The sequence below is a fragment of the Zalophus californianus genome, chromosome 5, assembly GCF_009762305.2.
Source record: "Zalophus californianus isolate mZalCal1 chromosome 5, mZalCal1.pri.v2, whole genome shotgun sequence".
Taxonomy (NCBI): Eukaryota; Metazoa; Chordata; class Mammalia; order Carnivora; family Otariidae; genus Zalophus; species Zalophus californianus.
In genome coordinates, this window is record NC_045599.1 from 85,119,529 (window position 1) to 85,147,475 (window position 27,947).

The 27,947-nt window shown below is 34.9% G+C and overlaps 1 protein-coding gene across 7 annotated transcripts in view; it reads left to right on the forward strand.

Moving 5' to 3' along the window:
* FER (FER tyrosine kinase) overlaps nt 1–27,947 on the forward strand; it is a 449,342-nt gene that overhangs the window by 294,942 nt on the left and 126,453 nt on the right. For all 7 annotated transcript variants that reach the window (XM_027606296.2, XM_027606298.2, XM_027606297.2 and 4 more), the window contains 2 exons: nt 3,407–3,522; nt 6,010–6,104. In XM_027606296.2, the coding sequence (XP_027462097.2) occupies nt 3,407–3,522; nt 6,010–6,104 (211 nt within the window). The remainder of the gene's footprint in view (nt 1–3,406; nt 3,523–6,009; nt 6,105–27,947) is intronic.

The window sequence follows — 27,947 nt, forward strand, 5'->3', positions numbered from 1 at the left end:
AATGGGCTTCAGACAAGAGATGCAAACATCAAAGAGGCTGAGAAAGAAAAATCAATCACATAGGTAAAAAACCAGAAGATAGGATGTCTTGGAAGCCAAGAGAAGAGAGTATATCAAGGAAAACAGAGTGATCAGTGGTGTCAGAATCTGCTGATAGGTCAAATGAGATGATGACTGGGAATTAACCATTGAATTTAGTAACAGATGGCCACTGCTGATTTGGCTAAGCAGCTTCCTGGGAATGCTTTAGTGAAAAGCCAGATTGGAATAGATGAAGAGAGAATGGGAGGAGAGGAATTAGAGATAGCAAGGATGAAACTCTTTGAAGCTTTGCTGCAAAAGGAAGCAGAGATATGTGGTGGTAGTTTCAAGAGAATGAATTGTGTTGCTGTTTACCCTGAGAGACACAACAGCATGGTAGTTTGCAGTTGGGAATAATCTAGTGAAAAGCAGACTATTTTAGAGGGAGAGGTGAGAATTGATGGAGCAACATTAAGGGCCCTCTAGAGGGTTGTGCCCATGAATTTAAAGTGAACCCAGTCAGTGAGGTGGTGGATTTTCTACAGCCACATTTAGCTGCATAAGTGCAGACTAGGCCAACTGTTGAGTTTAATCAGGATTGTAGATTTGATAAGGGAGTTTTATAGATGAAGATGAACAGTGAAGTTCAGAATGTATGGTAAGCAGTTGTAATTGCTGACTATAGAATTTAAACTGGATAAGCAAGGAAGAAAGGACATTAAGGGGGTGTTGGATAATAAAAGTGGTATGATCTAAAGATTTGGAAATTGCCATACGGTCAAAGGATTTTTGGAGTCTGGATACTAGGGGAAGTAAGCTACAAATGTAGAAGCCAGCCAGAAGATGGGATGAATAAGAGAGGTATTACAGGGGAGTTACATTATTGGCAGTGGCAAAGTTGTTTTGTTTTGTTTTTATTTGGGGGGGGGGGTAGGGAAGGGGCAGAGGGAGAGAGAGAACCTTAAGCAGGCTCCATGTCCAGCATGGAGACCGACGTGAGGCTTGATCTCAAAAGATCAAGATCATGACCTGAGCTGAAATCAAGAGTCAGACGCTTAACTGAGCCACCCAGTTGCCCCGGCAGTGGCACAATTTAAGGCATGATCCTAGAAAATAGATTACTGGAAAAATGATTTCAAGAAACTGAGGGTTTGAAGTGTTGGAAGGTACTTTAAGTGTCTACTGAAATTGACAGTAATTAAGACAGGCAGGAGTAATACTGAGCACTGTATTCTAGGAGTTCAAATTGTTAATAACCAAAGGAAAATATTTTCAGATTCAGTAGCTGGTAGCTACAGTAAGGGGCAGTAGATATATAATCAAATGATAGAGTTTCAGAGTTTTGTTTTGGGGAATGCAGGAGGGAAAATGGTTTGAAAGCAGTGACAAGGAGTTAGTTGAATACTCTATATCATCTCCAGGGCAGTGGGAGGAGGGAAGGTGACAGGGGAATCTTCACTTAAGTTCAGAAGGCAAAAGGAAGCTCAGCCACCATTTGAAAGCTCAGGTGAGAGCCAAGTTTGTTAGAACAAAAAGGTGAAGAGAATCACCAGAGAGTATATTGAAGATAAAATGTTGATGATGATGGACCATGAATTTCAGAATGAATGAATTCCAAAATAGAACTACCCTACAATCCAGCCAAAGAATTTACCCAAAGAATACAAAAATACTAATTCAAAGGGATATATAAACCCCAATATTTATAGCAGCAGTGTTTACAATAGCCAAGATATGGAAGCAACCTAAGTGTCCATTGACTGATGAATGGATAAAGAAGATGTGGTAAATATATACGATGGAATATTATTCAGCCATAAAAGAGAATGAAATCTTGCCATTTGCAACAACATGGGTGGATCCTGAGGGTATAATGCTAAGCAAGTCAGAGAAAGATAAATACCATATGATTTCACTCATGTGTGGAATTTAAGAAACCAAATGAACAAAGGAAAAAGAAAAGGCAAACTGAAACAAACAGATTCTTAATCATAAAAAACAAATAGATGGTTACCAGAAGGGAGGTGAGTAGGGGATAGGTGATCTAGGCGAAGGGGATTAAGAGTACATTTACCACAATGAGCACTAAGTAATGTACGGAATTGCTGAATCACTACATTGTACACCTGAAACTAACATAACACTGTTAACTACACTAGAATTTAAAAAATTAAAAAAAAATTCTGATAGAAATTAGATGTAAATGTACAGGTACAAAAATATATATTGAAATAAATATTTTAGTAATTTTAAATTTATTAATAACATGAAACTTACACACCTTGAACTGTTAAGAGTTAAATCCCTCAGGGCACCTGGGTGGCTCAGTTGGTTCAGCATCTGACTCTTGATTTTGGCTTGGGTCATGACCTTGGGGCTGCACAGTCAGCAGGGAATCTGCTTGAGATTCTCTCCCTCTGCCCCTCCCCCTGCTTGTATTCATGTGCTCGCTCTCTATCTAAAGAAACTAAATCTTAAAAAAAAGTTCCATTGTACTTAGAACTCAAACCCAAAACTACCAGAGTCCTAGTTCAGTTAGTTCTTGCTCAACAATAGCATTGAAGCTTATTATAAGGCTTGCATGTTAGGATTATAGTTATGTAAACAATATATATATACATACATAAAAACTTGAATACTAAAAAATAGTTGTATTAACTTTATAGATCTTCTTCGTAATATTTGGTTTTATATTAATAATAAAAAACAAACAACTCCAAAGTTGAAGTAAGGCAAGTTAAGTCAAAATAGGTTAGAGCCACAGCATGAAGTTAGGGATTTATACATTTGATAGAAACTCAACATGGGTGACACTGGCATTTGGGTAAGCACCTTCTCTTACTCGGAGCTTTTCTGAGATTGACAGTCTGCAGTTGGCTGGTGATACTTTCTTGGTCTGCCTGGTTCTGTTGCCTCTCCCTTATTCCCTGACACTCTTCAACTGATACTCAGTTTTGGGGATCCATACCAACAGGCACTTCATGAAGTCTTTGCTTTATCTTGAAACATTAATTAATAACTTCTTAATCTAATAAAATTTAGAGCTTGGGGGTAAAGAGCACTAGGAGATGTGAAACTTAAATACTTCTGATGGCTTCAATTTGAGTTTCTCCTTTTATCCAAGTCTCTTGGAATTTTTCCCCATTTTTTCTTTTCCGGTTCTCCTCAAGCTTCAATCCCCCAAATAGTAGGTGGGTTGGGTACTATTTTTAAAGTTGGAGAATTGGAAAGAGCAACATTTCCAATCTTTAGTTCCACTTAAGACTCTGAATAAAGCTAGCAATACTTTGAACTCAAAATTCATTATTATGTGCTTTCCTTGTATTTTGCAAAGATTGATGTGGCTGTCTTATATCTTAAACAATAAATGTGTTTGTATTTTCAGGGAAATTTTGGTGAAGTATATAAGGGCATATTAAAGGATAAAACTGCTGTTGCTGTTAAAACATGTAAAGAAGACCTTCCTCAGGAACTGAAAATAAAATTTTTACAAGAAGCCAAGTGAGTTTACAAAAGTTATATTAAATGTGTATTTATAAGGTAACACTATAACATTAAATGTGATGTTTGGAATTATCTTAAATTATGATTTACTGAAATAGTGGTAAGCACTTTTAGAACCCTCATAAGTAAGCACTTACACAATGTAGATACAAAAAGTTTGTTTTTGAGCTAGATTATACATTAGTTATACAATCACAGTCAAAAGAACCAGATGCTAAAAAACAGTGAGTATTCTTCAGTATTGGTATATTGCAGTATTTTTTGCTTTTATCGCACATACATTACATAGGCATGTATATATGCAATGTTGTGATTGTCTTTATAATAAAAATATTATAGTCTATATACAAATACATAATTTATGTATATATATTTAGGTACATATAATTATATCTAACCTTCCTTAGATGTTTTCAGTTGATAGTCTTTACTGAGCTGTTACCTTTCTTTTCTGAGAACCTCAAATTTCTTCTTCAACTCAGTGTGGGGCATTTGTTCCAAAATCTGCACATTGTTTCTTTTCTAATCTTCTAGGATTATTGGCTAAAATTTAATGTTCCAATTTGCTATCCCTGTATTGCATATGGTTAACACTGTTCTATTAGTGGTAAAATCCAGTATATACAGCACAGCACAAAACAAATGGAAAGATGTTTTGGACAGAGTAAGGATGAACTCTCATTCTGAGATGCATGGATATATGGATGGGAAAGGAGAATACATAGAGATTTGTGTTTTAAAGGGAGAAAGGGAAAGGGGTGTGTGTGTGTGTGTGCGCGTGTGTGCGTGTGCTTAGGTGTGCCTCTATCATGGCATAGTGTATAAAATTGAAGTTCCTATAAAGTGGTGTCAGAGAACCAAGATGATGGCAACAAGAGAACTAGGGCCATAGGATGGACCATTTTGATGTACATTTCTCCATTCATTATCTAAAAATTAATATTGATAGCAATGGATTAACCTAGTTGGATGCATTTATTAAATATTATCATAGAATAAAGTTGTAAACTTTTTAAAGGTACATTATTAGAAGGCGAAAAATATGCTGTGATAAAGGCATGCTATCACAAAAGAAATTCTTAGGCTCATTGCATAGTTATTCATAGGTATTCTTAAGGTCCAAGGTTATATCTTATATTATTTTGAAAAAATAGTTAATTTTCTTGCTCTCTAATTTGTGATTGTTTTATTACAAAATAAAGTATTAAATTTCTTAAAGTGGAAAAGTCCATTTTCTAAAGTGGAATTAGGAAGTTTTAGGTTAAAAAGGAGAGTTGTATCCATGGGAACTCCCAAGTATCATTAAATAGACACTAGAGCTATATATTTAGATACTTAATATTGAGTTCAGCCTGGCTATTTTGTGGACTTTCTTTACTAAGCAGTTTCCAACTTAAGAAATGACATTTTGGATTAAAGTCAAACATTCTAAGACTTCCTTTTTAATTCCTCATAAAAGTTGCAAGCTCCAAGTTAGTGACAATATTTTCCTTATCTCTAGAATTTTTCCCACTCTATCTTTTCCCTTATAAATCATTATATATTTTCAATCTAAAGCATTTTTCTTAGAGTTATCTCTGCTTTAGTTGGATTTGTACAAAACATTTATAAACTGTTTTATCTTTCTCCCAATAGTTTTTTTTTTTCATTCTCTTAGGAAAGAAAACTGCATTTTTCAAATATGAGTGAATTTATAACTATGTCAATAGGATAATCTGGAATAAAATTTGGTAACAAATATTCAGGGTAAATAGGCCTATGATGGAATCTAATTTATCTTTAACTTATGCTTGGAGTGCCATGGATGAGGCTATGCTACTTTTATAGCCCTCGGATGAAATTTTGTCTTTATCCAAGCAAAGTCCCCTCTGCTTCAGCTTAAGTCTATATTGAAACTGTTACTTAATTATTTTTTATCTTTAGCCAGTTTTCTTAAAATTTTTGTTTTTACTATTTTGAAATTGATCATGTTCATCAAGATAGTATTTTATAAAATCTAATAAGATAATTAGCCTGTAGCATTTACCCATATGAATTGAATTCTTATTTATGTATTTTCAATCAAGTGTGTCCCTAAAACAACAAAACAAAAAGATGCCACTCTAGCAGCTTACAGTTTTTGGTCCATTAATACTTATCAGTTACGCTTTTGTGGTAGCAGCTAAAACGAGATACTTTGAAGGGAATTGTACGTGTTTGGGACTAAGTAAGTTGTTCATATTTAGCATGGTTTTTACTTATTCAGTAATTTTTAAATGAAAATTTAATTGGATTAAGGAGAATTGACTCATTTGTACCTGTAGTTTGCCAATATTTATCCACACTTGTGTACATCTCATCATTTATCATAATTTGGCTTCATACTAAAGTTTTAAAAAGAGAATTATGTCAAGTAAAGTATATTCTACTTGGGCACACTATTCATGATGGTTTAATGTTTTAGTATTTAAATGGTAACTGTTTTTACACTTTTCTCTCATCCAGAATTCTCAAGCAATACGATCATCCCAATATTGTCAAACTTATAGGCGTTTGCACACAAAGACAGCCTATCTACATCATTATGGAACTGGTTCCAGGTAATGATTTTAGAGGTTTCCTCGATGACATTTTAATGTCATGTTTTATTATTTTAATATGTTCAGTCTCTTATTTCTCCTTGTAAAGTTCTCAACAATTCTGTTTAACATTTTCCTGATGACAAAGCTGTACATATGCTCAATATTTTTATAGTCTATATTACTTTGCTGTTGCCTAGAAAATGTCAGCCAACTTTTTTTTTTTTTTTCTTGAGAGGAGATACATTATTACAGTGGGATTACACATGGAGTATAGTTACGTATGTTTTTGTTAGAAAAGCTGTTTATAAAAATAGTCCACTTGGTTTGGCTTTAGAACAATTGTAGTACTCTTATATTTTGTTCATTATTTTCCAAGTACAATATCACACATCCTCTTGTTTGGCTGTATATAAAATTCCATAGTGTTTTAAATCCCTAATGAACTATGAATGTCTTTCATAAGCAAACAAAGAAAAAAAGTCATCTGTTGAAGAATTTGTCCTGTATTTTTTTCTGGTCACTTTCATTGTCCTCAGGTCTTGTGATTAACCACTTTTGCCAACAAGGAAGGATAACCTTGAACTGATAAGAGTATTTTCTTAAGTTACTTTCACTGTATATCCTCTTATGGTAGAAAATACAATTAGAGGTAAAATTTGATTTTTGGTAAAAATTTATAAATACAGTATTTAATATTAGACAAGGATTTGCTTTAACAAGTATTTGGTTATTTTAAAAGAAATTTAAAGGAACATGAAAAATGTTTCTAACTTCAATATACAGTAAATAAACCTGATATTATAGATTGCCCATTAAATATTGCTCACATAATTCTTCTATTAAGGATGGTTCTTCCCATTTTATCACATTGGTTTGCTTGCTATTGAAATATAGTTGTTAATATTACCATGTAACTGCAGAATTTAGGATTATCATCATCACATATAATAGTGAATACATGCCATTTCATTTTTGTCCAAATTCATAGAACCTACAAACCAAGAGTGAATCATAATGTAAACTGTGGACTTGAGAGGGCCCTGATGGGTCATCAGTTGGAATCAATGTGGTTGTCTTTGAAAAAGTATAAGGATCTCTGTCTCCCTTACTTCTCCATTCACTTAGCTCCTTCCTCTCTCCTGTCCAACATTCTGGGACACATGTGTGGTCAGTGAAAGGCTGGAGAGGGTAGTGGTGGAGTTCTTGAGCTCTGGTGAGTGTTAGTGAGAGTGTGAAAAAAACCAAATCCCTCATACATTACTGCTGGAATGTAAAATAATAGCCACTTCGGCTATTTCTCAAAAAGTTTTACATAAATTTTCCATGTAAACTGTTTAAATCCTAGGTATTTACCCAAGAGAACTGAAAATATTTGTCAGTACAACTGTATGCGGGTGTTCATAGCAGCATTATTTATAATAGCCGAAAAGGAGAAATAACCTAAATGTCCATTAACTGATAAATGGATATGCAATGTAGTATATCCCAACAAAAGATACTATTAGGCAATAAGGAGAAATGAGGTAATACACACTGCAGTATACATGAGCCTCTAAAACCTTATGCTAATTAAAACAAGTCCAATGCTGAAGACTACATGTTGATACGATTCCATTTCTATGAAATGCCCAGAGAAGACATCTATAGGTAAAGGGGATTTGTGGTTTTTTAGGGCTGGGGGTTCTGATGGGATTGACTATACCCTTGATCCTTGACAACATGGGTTTGAACTGTGTGGGTCCATTTATTATGCAGATTTTTTACAGTATGGTAAACATTTTTTTTCTTATGATCTTAAGTTTTTTCTTTAGCTTTGTTGTAAAACTACAGTATATGATACATATAACATGTAAAATATCTTAATCAACTGTATGTTATTAGTAAGGTAGTAAGACTTCTGCTCAACAGTAGGCTATTAGTAGTTCTTGGGAAATCAGGAGTGGATTTTCCAGTGGGATGGGGTTGATGTTCCTAAGCCCTGTTGTTTAAAGGCCAGCTGTTTATAGGTATGAGAGGTTTTTTTTGGCTTGATGAAAATGTCTCAACTGGATTGTAATGACAGTTGAACCTCATAAAATTGTCAAAACTCGAGTTGTACAATAAGTTGGATAGATTTTCTGTATATAATCTGAACTTCAGTATGGCTTTTTAAAAAATAAAAAAGCCCAAGAGCCAGGTAGTGTTGTGTGACCTTGCTCAATCTACTTAACTCTTCTGTGCCTAAGTTTTCTTGCCTGTAAAGTAAAATTAATAGGGTTGTTGTAAGGTATAATGAACCGTGATTTTATGTAAAAACATATATACACGTTCTGTATCTCTATATATGGTATAGCACTTCACACATGACCACTTTGTGTTCTCATCATCATAAATTTTATTATTTTCCAGTTGGCTAAGAGAAAAAAGTGATTGATTAAAATGCCTGCTGTAATCTAGCCAAAACTGTAACCCAGACTCTAAACCTGCCCTTGCTCCTACCCCTAACTCTACTCTTAACCCTAGATGTTCTAGCTGGGAATGACTGAGAACAAATTGGGAAGTATAACATTTGTTTTCAGTTCTTCTCTTTCCACCAGCATATGTGACTGTTCTGTATGTTTTATATGTAGCCTTCAAGAGTCTTTCCTTAATGTGTAAAACTCAATTGGCTAGATTAAGTATATTTTAGCACTAACCTATATTACTTTATTTTAATTGTTAGGAAAGTGTTTAAGTTTGAAATCTCAATTATCAGACTACTTCAAAACAGTATCTTTCTGTTTTTTCATCTCTTTATAAAAGGCATGATGAGGAAATAACCAGCTAGTTTTCATTCATATAAAAGTAGCATAATATATAATTTTTTACACTTACATAATATTTTATAGTTGTCAAAGTACTTTAATATTAGTTCATTTGTTTTAGCAGACTATATTGTTATCTTCATTTATAAATAAGCTAAATTAAGTTCAAAGAGCTGAAAGTAACTTGTCAGCATTAGTTAAATAGCAAGTAGGAAAATAGTGCTATTTTGTTATGTCATTCAGTTTATAAGTGGGTCAAAATAGGTAATCCTAATATGAATTGAAAATACAGATGAAAATTCAGGCTAACCATCTATGCAAGGTCCCTATGGGCAAATACATTAATCCCTGTTCCATAATTTCTCAGCCTGTGCACAGATAAGTTAAATAGCTTATTGCAGTAAACAGGAAAATTTTTGTTTGAGTTACTTTTTTTCTCTACTGGGAATCAAGCTGTGGAGGGAAGATTTAGAAAACTGGTAGGTTAAAAGCAAGGTTTAATAACTGCTTAGTGTCTAATGTGCATGCCATTTCAAAACTGTATTATGCAGAGACTTAATATGCTCCTGTTCTCGTCAGATAACTGAGCCCTTTCAAATCATAAATCCGAAATATACTTGAACCAGAGTAATGTTTAAAGAGATTAGAAGCATTTGAGGATTCAAGTTTAGAGTGAATACTCCAAGATCATCCTGTCTTCATTTGAATCGTCTTTTGAATTACAAATACTTTATTTACTTGCTGGCTCATGGGTTGCTGGATAAGTAAAATCAAACAAAAGGCAATTCTAAATGGCACTAGGAAAAACTAAAAATAAAAACAAAAAGTTCTCATATGCTAAAAAATAAAAGGTACCACTCTATTTTAAAAACATGTTTATTACTTAGAAATTGAAATGAGGGGCTCCTGGGTGCCTCAGTCAGTTAAGCACCCGACTCTTGATTTTGGCTCAGGTCATGATCTCAGGGTCGTATATGATCCAGCCCTGCACAGGGCACTGTGCTCAGCAGGGAGTCTGCTTGGGATTCTCTCCCTTGCCCTCTGCCCCTCCGCACTCACACACACACACACACACACACACACACACACACTCTCTCTCTCTCTCTCAATCTCTCTCTCTCTCTCTCTCTCTCCTCTCTAAAAATAAATGAAGCTTTTTAAAAAAATTGAAGGAAATTGTGAGAGAATTTTTTTTAAGTGACAAGCATAACTTAATATTTATGGTCCAGGCAGTTGTCCTTTATTTTCATATATGTGATTCAATTAGGGCTGCCACCAATTCCTGGATGAAGAGAAGACCAAGCACCTTAACCTCTAAGTGTAACAATGTTTCTGCAGATCCTGAGTAGAGGGGATTAATTTTAGTAAGACTTAAAAAATGTTGGTCTCCACTTCCTTTCACTAGAGACTTGTAATTGCCCCCTTCTTTCTGATCTGGATATTCTCTCTGAATTCAGAACTTTCTGGTATCGAATGTTAAGTTATCTGGTACATGCCTTAGCTCACACAGATGCTGCCCTTTGGCAGTCTTCAAATTTATCTTAATTTTAAAATGACTTATGGGATTTGAAACTTTCAGAATTATTAAAGAATTTTTTTTCCAGGTTTTAGATAGCATCAAAATATATCTCCCCTCTACAACCTGTTTTTTTTTTAAAAAATGAGCTCATAGGGGTGCCTGGGTAGCTCAGTTAGTTAAGTGTCTGCCCTCAGCTCAGGTCATGATCCCAGGGTTCTGGGATGGAACCCCCGTATTGGGCTGTCTGCTCAGAAGGGATTCTGCTTCTCCCTCTGCACACCCCCTGCCCTCCCACCTCATGCACTCTGTCTGTCTCTCTCTGAAATAAATAAATAAAATCTTTAAAAAAATTGAGCTCATATAGTTTATATGGTCTAGAGATTTTTGACGTAGAAATCTCAACATGATTTTTTTTTGTCTCATATTTTTAACCTCTCAGTTGAAATATTTTCATCAGAATTTCTTTTCTTTAAATTCATTTGTGGGGCGCTTGGGTAGCTGGCTCCTTTGGGCAACTGACTCTTGGTTTCAGCTGGGGTTGTGGTCTCAGGGTCTGCTCCAGATTCTTTCTCCCTCTTCCTGTCCCTCCCCCTGTTCACTTGTGTGCGCTCTTTCTCTCTCCCCTTCTCTCTCTAAAATAAATAGAGGGGTGCCTGGGTGGCTCAGTTGGTTAAACATCAGCTCTGGTCATGATCTCAGGGTCCTGGGATTGAACATAGAGCATCCAGCATCCTGCTCCCTGCTCAGTGGGGAGCCTGCTTCTCCCACTCCATCTCCCTCTGCCCCCCCCACTCATGTTTTCTTGCTCTCAAATAAATAAAATCTTTAAAAATAAAATTTCAATACTTTTATTTATTTTTAAAGATTTTATTCATTTATTTGACAGAGAGACACAGCGAGAGAGGGAACACAAGCAGGGGGAGCGGAGAGAGAGAAGCAGGCTTCCTGCGGAGCAGGGAGCCCAGTGAGGGGCTCCATCCCAGGACCCTGGGATCATGACCTGAACCGAAGGCAGACACTTAATGACTGAGCCACCCAGGCATCCCCCAAAATAAAATGATTTCAGTTGATAATTTCTATGAGTAATTCCACTAATTTTTGCTGGGATGTTAAATTCTAGAAAATAAATTTTTTACCCCTCTGATTCATGATGACATTTTATATATGTGGTTTTGTTTTATTTTTTTATTTATTTGAGAGAGAGCATGCATGTGAGGGGGGGAAGGCAGAGGGAGAGAAATCCTCAAGCAGACTCCCCGCTGAGCGTGGAGTCCCCCACAGGGCTCCATCTCAGCACCCTGGAGATCATGACCCCAGCTGAAACTGAGGCTAATGTTTAACCAGCTGAGTCACCCAGGTGCCCCTATCTGTATGTGATTTTAATAGAACCAATTTCAGTTACGTGACACCACAGCTATGGAAGGTTCTTATGGTAGTCACTGGAAATGAGAGCTCCTGCTTCCTTGGGAACAAAAGTTCTGGATACTTGACTGGCATTTGTTTCTTTCACTTATCATAAATGTAGCAAGGGTAAATTGTGCCCAAGAATGGTTAAAGAAAATGGCTCCTGACATCCACTAAAAGAGAGCCCTCAAAATCTGAGCTGGTACTCTGTCTTACATACATCTAGCCCATGGCCAGTTGTATAATAGTATCACTTCACAGCAGGCAGTTTTGAGCTGAAGGGAAGGTACAACATGTAACTCTCAAATTAATATTTTTTTTACTAAAAATTATAAGATGTCAACTCAGTGGCTGAATTTTTTAATAAAAATGAACAAAAATTACCACAGAAGAACCTAATTTTATGGACTTATGTTTGGAGATGTTAACAAAATACTCTTTTAAAATAACTTTGGTATGTGTCTGAGTGTAATAATTAGTCATTGCAAATTTCAGTTTGGAAGAATGAGTAACTTTTAAATGTTAACTGTATCTGAACTTAGGCATTTATTTTATAATTCAAGCATATTACATTAATGAAAAAATAAATGCTCTGTTGCCATTTTATATTATAGATAATAGTTTGATATAACTTAAAACACTGCCAAAACATTTTGAAAAGATAACATCTTTAAATTGATATTTCTTTCCCAGCCAAATGATAGGTTGGTTTGCCCCTGTGTTTCATTTGCTGCCTAATATCCCAAAGCAAATGCAGATGGGATAGTTTAAACTGGCCATTTCTTCAGATGCTAAAAGCACTAACATCCTTTGAAATTAGTTACTTTATTTACGCGTGACCTAAATTAATAACCACACAGATGGTATTGGCATTTTCCTGTTGTTTTTCAAGTATATCACTTGCTTCTAGTAGTGGATACTCTTTTCCTGAGGTGAAGCCGAATGTTAAAAACATGAACCCACAAGGAGGATATGAGAAATAAAACCTAAAATAAAATAACTCTTACTACTATATTACCTTTTGGCTTCAGTGACTCTAAAGAAGGGTACAGATTTTTCTTTTCATCAGTGAAATGAGCAAAAGGAAGCTATGTTATAACAAGTTTTCATGGTACATTTGAGCCATAGATGCACTGTGTATATCTGAGCAATATTACTCATATGCTTTTTGTGTTCTAAGCATCTGATGGCACTGATACCTATAAGTACCTCTTGCAAGGAGGCAGATTGCCTGGTGAGCAGGACAAAGCATGTTCTGAACTATATTGTCTAGATTGGGTTTTTAAAGTGACTATATGGTAATTGAAGTTCCTTAATGATGGAAAGGGAAGTGTAGGAGAAATGAATACGTATGCCTTCTTCCACATGGATAAACAGTTCTTTAAGGTACTGATTAGTTTTAACTTTTTTTTTTAATCATTTTTAAGCTTTTGTTACTATACATGGTACTGTATTAAAATTCTCAGGTAAAATTCAAAGTAATATGTTAAAGAAGAAAATTTGGGGTGCCTGGGTAACTCAGTCGGTTAAGCATCTGCCTTTCACTCAGGTCAGGATCCCAGGGATCCTGGGATTGAGCTCTGTATACGGGAATTCTGTTTCCCCCTCTTTCTCTGCCCCTCCCCCTGCTCTTGCTCTTTTTCTCTCTCAAATAAATCAGTGAAATCTTAATAAAAGAAAGAAAATTTGCTTTAATGTCAAAAGCCTACTTATATTTTTTAAATTTTTTATTAATTTTATGTTAGTCACCATACATTACATCATTAGTTTTTGATGTAGTGTTCCATGATTCATTGTTTGTGTATAACAATGAATCCAGTGCTCCTTGCAATACGTGCCCTCCTTAATACCCATCCCCCTACACCCTCCCTTCTAAAACCCTCAGTATGTTTCTCAGAGTCCATAGTCTCTCATGGTTCTTCTCCCCCTCCGATTTCTCCCCCCTTCATTTTCCCCTTCCTACTATCTTCTTTTTTTCTTTTTTCAACATATAATGTATTATTTGTTTCAGAGGTACACGTCTGTGATTCAACAGTCTTACACAATTCACAGCGCTCACCATAGCACATACCCTCCCCAATGTCTATCACCCAGCCACCCCATCGCTCCCACCCCCCACCACTCCAGCAACCCTGTTTGTTTCCTGAGATTAAGAATTCCTCATATCAGTGAGTTCATATGATACATATCTTTCTCTGATTGACTTATTTCACTCAGCATAACACCCTCTAGTTCCATCCACATCGTTGCAAATGGCAAGATCTCATTCCTTTTGATGGCTGCATAATATTCCATTGTGTATATATACCACATCTTCTTTATCCATTCATCTGTCGATGGACATCTTGGCTCTTTCCATAGTTTGGCTATTGTGGACATTGCTGCTATAAACATCGGGGTGCACGTACCTCTTCGGATCACTACATTTGTATCTTTGGGGTAAATAAATACCCAGTAGTGCGTTGCTGGGTCGTACGGTAGCTCTATTTTCGACTTTTTGAGGAAACTCCATACTGTTTTCCAGAGTAAAAGCCTACTTATATTTGATGCAAACGTTAGAAGTACGAACAGGACTAATAAAACTGGAGAATTCAACTGAAATAAAAATGAAAATTTACATATAATGTCTCGTGTTTACAAATAAATAGGTTTTCCCCTATAATTTACCTAATGAATATGAACCTAAACGCTATTAGTATGAGATTTTTTCCTATTATCAGGGTTATAAGGAAAACAGTTATTAAAACAATGAAGAGCACAAACTGTTTTTCCAAGGTTAAAAGACAACTGAAAATTGGTTGAATCAAAGTTCTTAAAAAAATACTTACTTTATTTACGATGAAAGTTGAAAAGTAAATGTTTGAATTTTTTTCTACTTTCACTGAAGTACTGTAAATATCAGACTATTTTATGTAGAAAGCAAACAAATGCCTCTTGTCAGCATTAGCCAAAGATAGTGCACTGCTGTCTTCTTACTGTAGTTTGTCAATTGTATCCCTTTCTAGTCGTGTTATTCTTTGTATTCAGAAATGATAGCCAGACAAACACTGGACTCTTCTTAAATTTGTGGAAGAAGTAAAAACCTTATGCTTTAATATTTGAGAAGGTGTATCACTCTGTTCATAGCTACTCATTTAAATCTAAACTTTGTTAGGTTATTCACTCATGCTCAACAGCCGGTTACTGCATGCCTAGTATGTATGCCAGGCACTGGGTATTCAGCGGTGAAGAAAACAGACCGAAAGACTCCACAAAAAGCCCAAATCCTCTTCTCATGAAGCTTACATTCTAGTGAGGGAAGAAATATGTTGGATAAATAAGTAAAATATGTATTATGTTGAATGGCATGAAAATAGGAAGCCTAAGGGAAGAAGATAGCAATTTGGGGGAGGGGTGGAGGTTGAAGTCATCAAGTGTCCAGGGAAGGTTCGGTAAAAGCGGAGCATTTGAGTCAAAGCTGATGAAAGGGGGAGAGCAAGCTACATAGACATCTGGACGATGGGCATTCCAGACTTGAGAGCTGCAGAGAGAGCAGTGGGGATGAAGTAAGGGTGAGGGGAGACTAGTAGTAGATGAGGTTAGAGAGGCGATGGGGTTCAAATCCTGCAAAGCCTTGTAGATCACAGTAACAACTATTTCGTATTCAGCAGTCCTCTTGTGCTGATTACTTTGAACTGCACATGCTAGATTCTTGCTGTCTTTATCACCTGTCAAGGGTAAATAATGTAGAGAGAGCTTCATGTTTATGATAAATTCCATGGAAAATACTGAGTATCTTTGGGGCTTTCTGGCCACATGGTCTTTGTTTGGTTGTGTCAAGTGAATGGGAATGTATATAGTTTTGCCTTCTCTTCCTTTCCCTTCATAAATTTGAGTAAACTTTGAGGATGAAATCAGTCTTCTTGCTAAATGCTCGTTTTATGACCAGCCAAATTAATTACTTCTGAAAATCTATTATGCATTTTTCTTTCCTCATTTCTTCACTAGTTTTCTGGTCATATTTAATATCTCTCTTCTCATTTAGGTATCCTTTTTTCCCTTACTCGGTTTTCAGATGCTGTGTAACATAAAACATCTTCACAAATTCATCTTGAGAGATGGCACTTTATATTAAGCATTGTATAGCCTCTTGTCATTGAAAATGTGAACATAATATTTGAAACTGTCATAACAAGGTTTTATGTATGTGGAACTTTCCTGTTCTTTATTTGCCTTCATTTGTCCTTCTCTGTAAAACTGAAGTAGATTGTCACTGGTACCTATTTATGGGCATGAATTTCAATACGAAGAAGAATATGATTCAGTACCTGACACAGCTGGGCCTGAGATGGAGCATCTGATAAATATACCTAGAAAATAATAACCTTTGCTAGAAAGAAGAAGTTTGCCTAAATTCTTCTGTGTCAAACTTGAGAAAACAGGATTACATTTGACAATATCTGCATTCAAGATGACAGGTTTTCTATAGCAAACAAAGATTAAAGAAGTGACTTCATGTAGTATCTTTAATAATTTTGTATCTGAAGAGATTACATATATTAAATATTTTCAAGTTAGCACCTGGTTTTTAAGATTTTGGTTTATTTTGCTTTGATTTTTCTTTTTCCTTCTCTTACACATCAGTCTGTCCATGGTAGTATTGGGAACATTTTCAAGTCTTTGATAAAGACTGCCAAAAAAAGTTCCCTTCTAAGATGATATGTACTACCAGCAAGTGGTTGGATTTCTAAATTTTTTATCTTGGCTATTAAAATTAAGAAACCCTTCTTTGAGCTAACATCTATCAGGTGTTGAATAGAATGAAAGGCTTTGATACCTGGCTTGTAGTTTTTTACATCTTTCAGTGTGCTTTTTAAACATAAAGAATAGGTAATCATATATGCAATTTATAAATATTAGGTCATAGAGATTATTTACTTTTAAGAGTTTATATTCAGTTGTTTTAAATTGAAATTTCTAAGCTAGTGAGGCAGTAATTTGAAGTAGATGAATTCTTTCAAAAGTATTCTAAACTAGTCATTTTTGACCCAAAAAAATAGACCCCCCCAAATTACTATTTTTATTGGAAACATGTATCATCCTGTATTAAGTGACTTTGAAACTTAAAAATATGTTATTCTTGAAGGTTTGTCATTCTTCATAAACCATTTATTGTGAGGTTTGGATTAACTACTTTATTTGATAAGCACTTACTGAGCACCAGCTATATTCTAATGACATAAACATTGGTGAAAAATATATCGGTGATCTCTTTTTTCCCTGAATTCAGTGGTGGGAGAGACATATCTTTAAAAATAATTGCAAATAAACTTACTATTGCAAACTTTGCTATAGAAAACAATTTGCTCAGAGTTGGTAATAGGTGGCCCCTAAATTATTTGAGACTTGAGGAAAAGTGACATCTGTGTTCACACCTCTGCAACTGGCTGGGGAAAGGCAAAGAACAGCAAGTGCCAACGATGTCAGTAGGAATGGATTTTGTGTTTGAGAAATAGGAGGAAGGGTAAGGACTGAGGCATGGCAAGCTTGGGAGATAAGGTTGAAAAGGCAGGAGGATAGAATGATGAAGGGCCTCATCGGTCAGGGTAAGCAACTTTCAGTTTAATTTCTGATACAGCTGTGTTGTAGGTGGTGGAATAACTTCAAGTGTTACTTTCAGAGAGTACATAGGAAACACAAGGAAAAGCCCTTTTTCTGTCCCTGCATATGTTTATGCCCTGCTTGATAATTGTGTTTCTAGTCATCTGCTACCACAAAGAGTGCTTTAGGAAAAATTTTTGTACATCATGTTTACTCACGTGGAGGTAAATTTTAGGTAAATTCTGTTTGACTGTCTAAATAGGTATGTTATAAAATTCAAACTTCGTATCTCTGGCTCAGCAGTTCAGGCAGCATCCAATCTGAACTCAAGAGATTTCTCTAGAAAAGCTATTGGCTCCTTGTGAAGCCTGTGCTTCCAGAAGCCTTCAACAGTATTTTGTATAAAAGCAGGTCCATATAAGAGATGAGTTTATAAATGGCCAACTTAACCGCATACCCTCCGCTTAATAATAGAGATTTAAGTCTTTATGAATAAGACTCTCAGAAAATACTCTTATCTCTATATAATTTCCCCTTTTACCAAGTTAATATCATTGTAGTGTACTTGATTATGGAGTCAGAATTTCTTTAGAGAACTATTTAAGAAAGCTCAGTGGGAAAAATACCCCCAGACTGTTTGAGACTTCTCACTGATCTGTTATCACAACTGATATGTAACAGCTGTTCTGTTATTCACTACAGCATTACAGTAAAAGAAATGCTCAGTGGAATTCAGAGTGCACTCTCACTCTCATTTGGAAGCTGGGGTACTTTAGGGTGACTTTTTGCCAGTGTAAATATGACCACTATGGCTTTGGAGCCATATGTGAATTTATATTCCTACTCTATTACTTTTAGCTGTGTGACTTTAGGAAAGTTACTGAATCTCTGTAAGCCTCAACATCTTTACTTATAAAATGAAGGATAAGAATAATAATGTTTCCAAAATTAAATGAAATAATATGTGTAATGAATGTGGCACATTTCCCAACACTTTATAAATTCTTAGTAAATACTATCTGCTACTAAATGAATTCATCTGAGTTGAGACTAACATTAAGGGTAGATTGGATTTCCAGTTCAGTGAGCTATCAGATTCCTATGGTGCCCAGATACTTCAGAGTAAACAATATCCAACCTTTGAAAACTGTCAGTATTTTCAAAGCATTAGTAGTTACTTATTTAGGCTGAGATTGTTCCGTGCAAATGTTAATTAACTAATTAAAAATTAATCTGAGACATTCATTTCTTTTTCTTCCTACTAGAGCATTACCAAACAATTACATTTTAATACAAGAGTGCTATTAATGTGTCGGTCAGTAAGTTTTTCCTTCATATTTTTAAATATAAAACTTTTACATTTCAGGAAAATAAGTATGCAAATACAGTAGAATGTCAGATAGCACCTTTCAGTGGACCAAACATTTTATCTGAAGTTAACTATAAATATGCAAGGAAATATGATTGAGGTGAAATACAAAAAAAAGTACTTATCTGTAATGGGAAAGAGTTTGGAAAGTAGTTCAAGCCAAATCACAGTTGAAACTCAGAAATTGATCACAGGAGATAGACAAGTCAAAGTTAGAAGACAAGTGGATACTAAGTAGGCGGTTTGGAGAAGAAGTGCTCTTAGGAGAGCTTAAAACCTGTCAGAGATGGAGAGGAATGACTAAAGTAACAATTTCTGAAATGTGTCTGGATGTATGGAAAGTCAGAGTACAGAAGACAAGGTTAGGGGAGGAAATGATTTGGCTGAACCATCTCCACCCACTGAGTGTACTGAAGATAAGATTTATGAAGAGTTTAATTTTAATAGTTGAGGTGGGAAATGATTAAGCTCTGAAGAGTAGTTTTCTAGTCCAAGTTAAGATGGTTTCTGGCAATATTCCAGGGAAGATGACAAGGTTTTTGCCAAAAGGAAAGATGTTGATGTCAAGCATCTTTCAAAATGTCCTTGTATTTCCAAGATAATGTTGAGGTATGTGTGTCATCCATTTCAGCGAGATGAGCCATATGGGTTTTTCTATTTGAATAGTGCCTACGTTGCTAAAGACATAACAGTTTTAAATGTGGTAGATGAAAGATTCGATCTGTTCTACTTCATTTTTTTAGACAACTGCAATTTTCATTGCAGAATGGACGTTGAAGTTGTTTTATATAATCCAAAGACAGGTATAAACTTAGACTGTTGAACAATTCCAAGAATGTGCTGATCCAACTTTTTACAGTAGTTCAACATAAATAAACCTTGGAATTTATGTGTTCTCCTATTGAGTGTAAATTGGACTCACTGACATAAGCTCTTCTTCAGATACATTATATTATAGATTAAGTGATGTAAAATGGCAAATTTTAATTTACTGTGCTAAGTATTCACTGATCTTAACATAGAACTTCATTTAAAAACACACGATGATGCTCTGAAAGTATAAACAGAGATGAGATTAATGAGTTGATGACTTGTTCTTAGTATTCTCTTCCTCTGTCTCTGTCTCTGTCTCTCTCTCTCTCTCTCTCTCTCTCTATATATATATATAATATATCAAATTGAATTTTTATCTGAACAAGATATTTCTAATTTAACTAAAATCAGTTTTTAAGCATCGTAATGCCACATGTATGATTAGTGTTCTAGCTTTTTCTATGTCTCATCTGTATATTCCCCTTCCCAGATCATTCAGTCTGTCTCTCATTTCTCATCATCTCTCACTTCTCTTACCTTGGTCTTTCTTAAAGCAAAGGCAATTTCAAAAATTCTGATGTTAAGACTTAGGAAAAATTTAATGTAAGAAAATATAGCTATTCCATTAACTGTTGCTTGCCATTTTCCTGTTGTTGTTTTTTTTTTTTTTATGGAAGCCTAGTATATTATATTATACCTGGCTGTAAAACTGATCTATAAATCAGTATGAAAATATGAAAGTACCTAACCTTTTAATATTACCTTCTAGACAATTCCTTGACTAAAATATCTTGAAATTGGCCTTTGCTTAGCATTTTTAACAGGTGCCTATTCACCATTTAGAAACATCTAAACTAATCATTGGAAACTAATCATAGTTGGAACTTGCTATAAATATATTTTGTAATAAGGAAGAATATTTTTTAGTTTAAAATACTGCTTCCTTGTTACAAAATAATTACCTGAGATCTTCACATTTTAGTGAATTTAATTTAGTGAAATAAACACATTTAGTGCTATATATATCTATGGGCATAATACTGTTTATAAGCATTTTTATTTTATAATGCATTTTCAGAAAAGAATCATAGAAAAGCAATTTGGGAGCTATTTCAGCAAGACATACTCTAACAGTAGCTTTCAGTTTTTAATCAGTATGTAATTTTCGTTTTTTTGAAGTTTTGAATTTTGAATTGGAACCTTTATAATACCCAGCTAAGTTCTTATGTTAATTATGTGTAGAGTTCTTTTCCTTTGTGGCTGTTTTGGTTTGTTGCGTAAGGATTTATGTCCGCGCATAAGCCAAATTGCATATGAGGAAGAAGATAGCCAAGGAAAGGGGTGAAGAGCAGAGCTAGCAACAGAGATCAATAAAATTTCAGAAACTAGACACTCTTCTATCATGTAGCAGAATAGTGACAATCTATTACATGGTAAGTGTAACATTAGCAATATATCACATTAGACTGAACAAAATTATTAGTGTGCTCTAATAAATTGTATTATCTTATTATTTTCTCTTACTCTCATAGCATTAGATTTTTTGTGGTAATTTTAGTGGTCATTCTGAATGGCTGCCTCCTGTCCCCTTGCAAGTCAGTGATACATAACACTTTTTATAACCTTCTGCAGCAACATTGTTCTCAAACTGCAAGTCTGGGGGCAGTTCAGTATAATCGTGGTAACAATATTAGTAACCACAAGAACAGATAGTTTTCAAGTTTAGCGTTCTCTGTGGCCAGCACCTTGCTAAATCCGGACTCCTCTCTAGAGCCCTCTTTGGTGGTTAATTACTTGGCCACAGTTAACACATGCTGAGGCTGAGGCCCAGAGAAGTTCGTGCTTTGCCAGGGCGATGAGCTAGAGCCACTACAGGTCTTCCGACCCCACAAGTTGTTGATTACTAGTGAGCCTCTGAATGGGACAAGCCAGCCTTCTTTGCCTTCTTTTTTTTCCCTTCCAGTTTTATTGAGATATAATTGAAATACAGCACTTTGTAAGTTTAAGGCGTACAGCATATTTTGACTTACATAGATTGTGAAATGATTGCCACTGTAAGTTGTCTAGCATCCATTATCTCATGTAGATATAGTAAAAAGAGAAAGGAAAACAAAGCTTTTCCTCTTGTGATGAGAACTCCTAGAATTTACTTTTAAAACAACTTTATTATATATAATACAGCAGTGTTATCCATAGGCATCATACTATACATTAGATCCCTATTATTTATTTATTTACATTATAACTGGAAGTTTGTACCTTTTGACCACCTTTCTCCTGTTTCCCCTCCCCCATTCCCTTCCTCTGCTAACCTCAAATCTGTCCCTTTTTCTCTTTTTTCTTTCTTTTTTAATAAGATTGATTGATTGATTGATTTATGACAGCGAGAAAGAGCACAAGCATGGGGAGCGGCAGACAGGGGAGGGAGAAGCAGGCTGAGCAGGGAGCCGGGTCCATTCCAGGAACCCGGAATCATGACCTGAGCCCAAGGCAGATCCTTAACAGCCTGAGCCACCCAGGCACTCCCCTTTTTTTCTTTTTATTAAAGATTTTATTTATTCATTTTAGAGAGAGAGAGAGAGAAAGCACGAGCTGAGGAAGGGGTAGAGGGAGAGAGGAAGAAAAAAGAGAGAAAGAATCAGTCTCCCCACTGAGTGCGGAGCCCTACTTAGGGCTCGATCCAACAACCAAGATCATGACCTGAGCCAAAATCAAGAGTCTGATGCTCAACCAACTGAGCCACTCAGGCGCCCCTGGTCCCTTTTTCTATGAGTTTGGTTTTTTATTTGGCTTTGTTTTGTTTTGTTTTTAGTCTCCACATACAAGTGAGTTTATACAGTATTTGTCTTTCTTTGACCTATTTCACTTAGTATGCTGCCCTCAAGGTCTGTGCATATTGTCACAAATAGCAGGATTTCCTTTTTTATGCCTGAATAATATTCCATTGTATGTATATATGCCAAAAATTCTTTATCCATTCATCCATGGATGGGCACTTAGGTTGTTTCCATATCTTGGCTATTGTAAATAATGCTGCAACAAAATTGAGAGTACATGTATGTTTTCAAGTTTGTATTTTTGTTTTCTTCCAATAAATACCCAGAAGTGGAATTGCTGAATCAGGTGGTAGTTCTATTTTAAATTTTTGAGGAACCCCCATACTGTTTAATAGTGGCTGCACCAATTTACATTCTCATCAACAGTGCACAGGATTCTCTTTTCTCCACCTCCTCACCAAGATTTGTTATTTCTCGTGTTTTTAATAATAGCCATCCTAACAGTCCTGAGGTGATATCTCATTATGGGTTTGATTTTCATTTCCCTGGTAACTGGTGATGTTGATCATCTTCTCATGTTCTATTGGCCTTTCATATATCTTCTTTAGAGAAATTCCTATTCAGATATTTTACTCATTTTTAAATTGAATTATTTGGTTTTTTGTTATTAACCTTTTTTGAGTTCTTTATATATTTTGGATATTAACTTTTCAGATAGACAGTTTGCAAATATTTTTTTTTCTATTCTGTAGGTTATATTTTCACTTTGTTGATGGATTCTTCTGCTGTGCAGAAGGTTTTTAATTTGATATAGTCTCACTTTTTATTTTTGCTTTTGTTGCTTTTATTTTGGTGTCAGATTTAAAAAATCATCACCCAGACTTATTTCAAAGAACTTACTATCTGTTTTCTTCTAGGTTTTATGATTTTAGGTCTTAGGTTTAAGTTTTTAAATGCATTCCAACTTTATTTTTGTGTATGGTATAAGATGGTGGTCTATTTTCATTCTTTGATGTGTGAATATCCCGTTTTCCCAGCACAGCTTACTGAAGAGACTGTTCTTTCCCCATTGTATATTCTTGGCTCCTTTGTCATAAATTAATTGATAATTTATGTGTGGGTTTATTTCTGGGCTCTTTATTCTGTTCCATTGATCAACATATCTGTTTTTATGCCAGTACTATACTGTTTTAATACTATAGCTTTGTAATGGAGTTTGAAACTAGGGACTGTGATGCCTTCAGCTTTGTTCTTCTTTCTTAAGATTGCTTTGTTCTGAGTCTTGTGGCTCCATACAAATTTTAAGATTGTTTGTTCTATTTCTGTGACAAATGCCATTGGGATTTTGATAGGGATTGCATTTAATCTGTAGATTACTTTAGGTAGTATGGACATTTTAACAATATTAGTTCTTTCAATCCATGTGCATGGAATATTTTTCCATTTATTTGTATCTTTTTCAATTTCTTGCCATAATACCTTTTAGTTTTCAGGATATAGATCTTTTTTACCTCCTTGGTTAAATTTATTTTCAGGTATTTTATTCTTTTTGATATAGTTGTAAATGACATTGTTTTCTTCTCTTTCTGATACTTCATCATTAGTATAGAAACAGCAGATTTTTGTGTATTGATTTTATATTCTGCAACATTACTGAATTTATTAGTTCTAACCATTTTTTGATGGCGTCTTTTGGATTTTCTTTATATAATATGTCATCTGCAAATAGTGACAGTTTTACTTCTCCATTTCTATTTGGAGTACCTTTTATTTCTTTGTCTTTCATAATTGCTCTGGCCAGGACTTCTAATACTATTCTGAATAAAAATGGCAAAAATGGACATCCTTATCTTACTCCTGATCTTACAGGAAAAACTTTCAGTTTTTCACTATTGAGTATGATATTGGCTATGGGTTTGTCATATATGGCCTTTATTATGTTGAGATACATTTCCTCTATACCCACTTTGTTGCAAGTTTTTAATCATAAATGGATATTGAATTTTGTAATGCCTTTTCCACACTTATTGAGATAATCATATTTTTTCATTCTATTATGTGATGTCTCGTGTTGATTGATTTGCATATGTTGAACCATTCCTTGCATCCCAGCTATAAATCCCACTTGATCATGGTGAATGATCCTTCACATCTCTTAAATATGCTACCTTTTATACACTTAATATTAGGTACCTCATTTGCCTTTTATACATTCTCTTTAATATCATCTACATTCTTGAAAGCAAAAAGGAAACTGCATGGTGTAAGATTTTAACAATAGTGGTAAAATAAAAGAAGTTGAGACCTTGTGGGGGAAAAATTGTGAGGCACCTTAATAGAGAGTCAGTTGTCACAAAGGATTATTCCAAGATAAATTGTATTTAGGGCACAGGATCACTTGTAATAAAATTTTGTTAGATTTTCATACTGTTTTGATTTCCCCTTACTATATAAATTAACTCCTAAATCCATTCTAGTTTGGCCATTTCACCAGAAGGCCTTAAAAAAAAGTACCTTAATTTAAGGTAAAATAAAATATTTTGTAGCATCAATGATTACTGCATTCAGAATAATTTTTTAAAATTATATACATGTCTTATTGGGAATTACTTGCAAAAAGCAGACTGCAGAATTTAATTTTTCAACAGCGTTCTTTCCATTTACAACTCATTTAAAAAGAGTATCAATTTGTTATGGACCATTTACATTTTAAGAACTTTTTGGAAACTGTCCTTTAACCTAATTGAAGAAGACCACTTACTCTGGGCCATCCATCAGGGTGATACTCCTGGTTTCCTGGCCTTTTCTGGACAGCCCAAGGGTTCATTTTCATTACTTATATTCCTTCCCCTTTTATCTAGTTTTACTGCCTTGTCATTAATCTACTTATTTGACATTCCTTCCTCCGGGGACAGTAATCATTATGTGTATCATTTGGGTCACTAACAGCAAAAACAGCCAAACAGAAATAAAAGAATAATGGCAAAGAATGGATATCACACAGCTAACATTATTATTGTGGGCTTTAAAAAAAAAAATATCTACAAATTTGACAAATAAAAAGGCTTTATTTTACATAAGATTTCCAAACTTGTTATCTGATTAGTTTTTCACAATCATAAATAATCTGTTGTACCCTATATAGTATTTAAGCATTACTATAATTTCTATTTCATAGAGGAGGAAACTATGGCTCATAAAGGTTATTCAGTATAAACTTATAATTCAAAAGAATTTCTGAAATAAACTAGCCAGTACTAGTTTCAGCTATCACCCACCCCAAGGGGTCGTAAAAGTCCAAGGGTGGGCCCAAGAAGTTATTGGAGAGTGTTTCAGAGTGATCCAACAGCTATGTGAGGAATATCCAGAGTTAGAATACAAAAGGAGCAAATTTGGATGTATACTACTAGTGACATCCCTCTTCACCTCATGTTACATAGCATTTAAGGGCTCAAGGATACGTCTGTGGGATCTACAAACTATCACAGCAATAGTAATATTAAAAATAATGCTTGTGGAGATACTGGTGGTTTATTAGTTCATTGTTAACCAGTTCAAAAGTTAACAAGTTCATTGTTAACCAGAACTTTTTCCCCCCTCTCCTCATTGTTAAGAAGGTGATCAGAATCTTCATGACTAACTAAATGTTGCATTATTTATAGATTCCCATCTCTGAGTAATTTCTCTACCTCTCTCTTAAAATGACTAGTCATTGTATGACTTCCAGTTTCTTCTTTTTTTTCTCATTCATTTTGGATAGATTTGGAGAATTGAGCTAGCTCATGCTGATGTCCTTTTTTCTTAGGCTTCCGTCAAGAATGGGGAGTATACCTCTGACTGGGTCTGTTTACTAATTCCCCTTCTTTAACATCATCCAGGCATGAGAATAAGATGGTGATAAACTGCTTTAGAGTAGAGAACTGTTGTAGAAACTCATACATTCAGGAAGTATTTACCAGTTCACTCTTACATGATGGACATAGTTAAACTCTAGGTATATGAAAGATCATAAACTCTTTACCTTCTAGGAGTTGGCCTCTGGGAGTTTACATCTCGAAAATGTTGTCACCAACAGATACATATAGAAGATCCACATTATTTTCTCATATTTGAATACTGTCAAAGTTGATTCCTATATAAATTATTTAATCCACAAGAGAAGATAACTATAAGTTGGATTTTGAAATACAGCTACCTGGTAAACCTTTCTGCCAAATTCTTACCCATTCTCTGGGATGAAAGGAAGACAACAAAGTGAAATAACATTCACTTTTTTCCTTGTTTCCATGTATCTACAGACTGTATTTGAGATCCAAAATCTTATAGCCGCACCCACCAAGTTGAATGTCGGATTGAGTGAATGATGGTGGGGGTGGGGGGTTGGTTTAAAGGTAAATTTCTATAAAATGTACTTGTCTGTTTTGTTCCAGTAGTGGTAGAAGAAGACTAAGAAGAGCAGATATTTACCAGAACCTATTTTATCTTAGTTGGTTAGGACAGACCTATTCAAAACCAACTTAATATTCAAAACCATCCTAACCACTGCTACACCTAGGAGGAAGGCAGGAGAGAAGAAATAATCCATAAATATGAAGAACAGCTTCTACAAGGTGAATAAATATAAAAAAAACAAAACAAAACACCTTCTGTCTACAAAAGTGGAGAGAGATTGGGAAGTTGTTGAAGGTTTTCTGACATATGATATCTCCAGATTGGTGCCCTGGAGTATGGGTCAAAACATACATTCTTTCATCCTAAGTCCTGACTACATGTCTTATAGTGAGTGCAGCATTAGGCCATATTTTCTGAATGAATGAATTGCAAAACATGGTGGTAATTTTTTTTCTTTTTTTCCTAACATTAATAAAATATTTCTCTGTATATACAGTTGGAAGTCAGATAAACAGTGTCAGATAAACAGTTGTAGAAGGAAGACTGATCAGTGTAGGTACTAGAACCTGCATGAAAGATTCTGGCTTGAGGGCATTGTGGCCAGGCAAGAAAATGATACCCAAAAAAGGTTATAATTACCTCAAAGAAATGTATTCAATATTATGTCAGATTAGATCCTGCAAATTTTTAGGGTCCCTTTTCCGCATGTAAACTGCCCTGCAGTGTGCGGTCAGATACTAAAGCTGAGCCATGGGCAACTCTACAGCTCGCTCTCATCCTGACCTCAGTTCTAGACTAAATGCTAACATGTGCTCTTGGAATCCTTTCTGGCGTGTTAGGAGTTATTTAAAAGAATTCATTTCCTTTTGCCAGTCTACCCAGGTTATTTGGATGAATTGTGATTGCACTATGGTCTACATTTAAGATAGTAAGTTTTTAGTTTAATAGAACTACCTTTTAAAAATAAATCAATTATTTTTTGTTTTAGGTAAAGTGAAAAAGTGTAATAAGGTAAAAGGAGGACACTAGTTATTCGATGCATTTTTTTCTCTCTGCTTACTCATTAAGCTTGTATTCATGTCATGAAATGGAAATAATATCTGATAAGAAATGACTGACAATAACTTAAAAAGAATGGCTGTGTAATCTAAATTCTTCTGATAGTCTGTGGCATTTAACCCATCATTTTAATGAAAACAGTTTTAATTGTGTATTTGCACATGG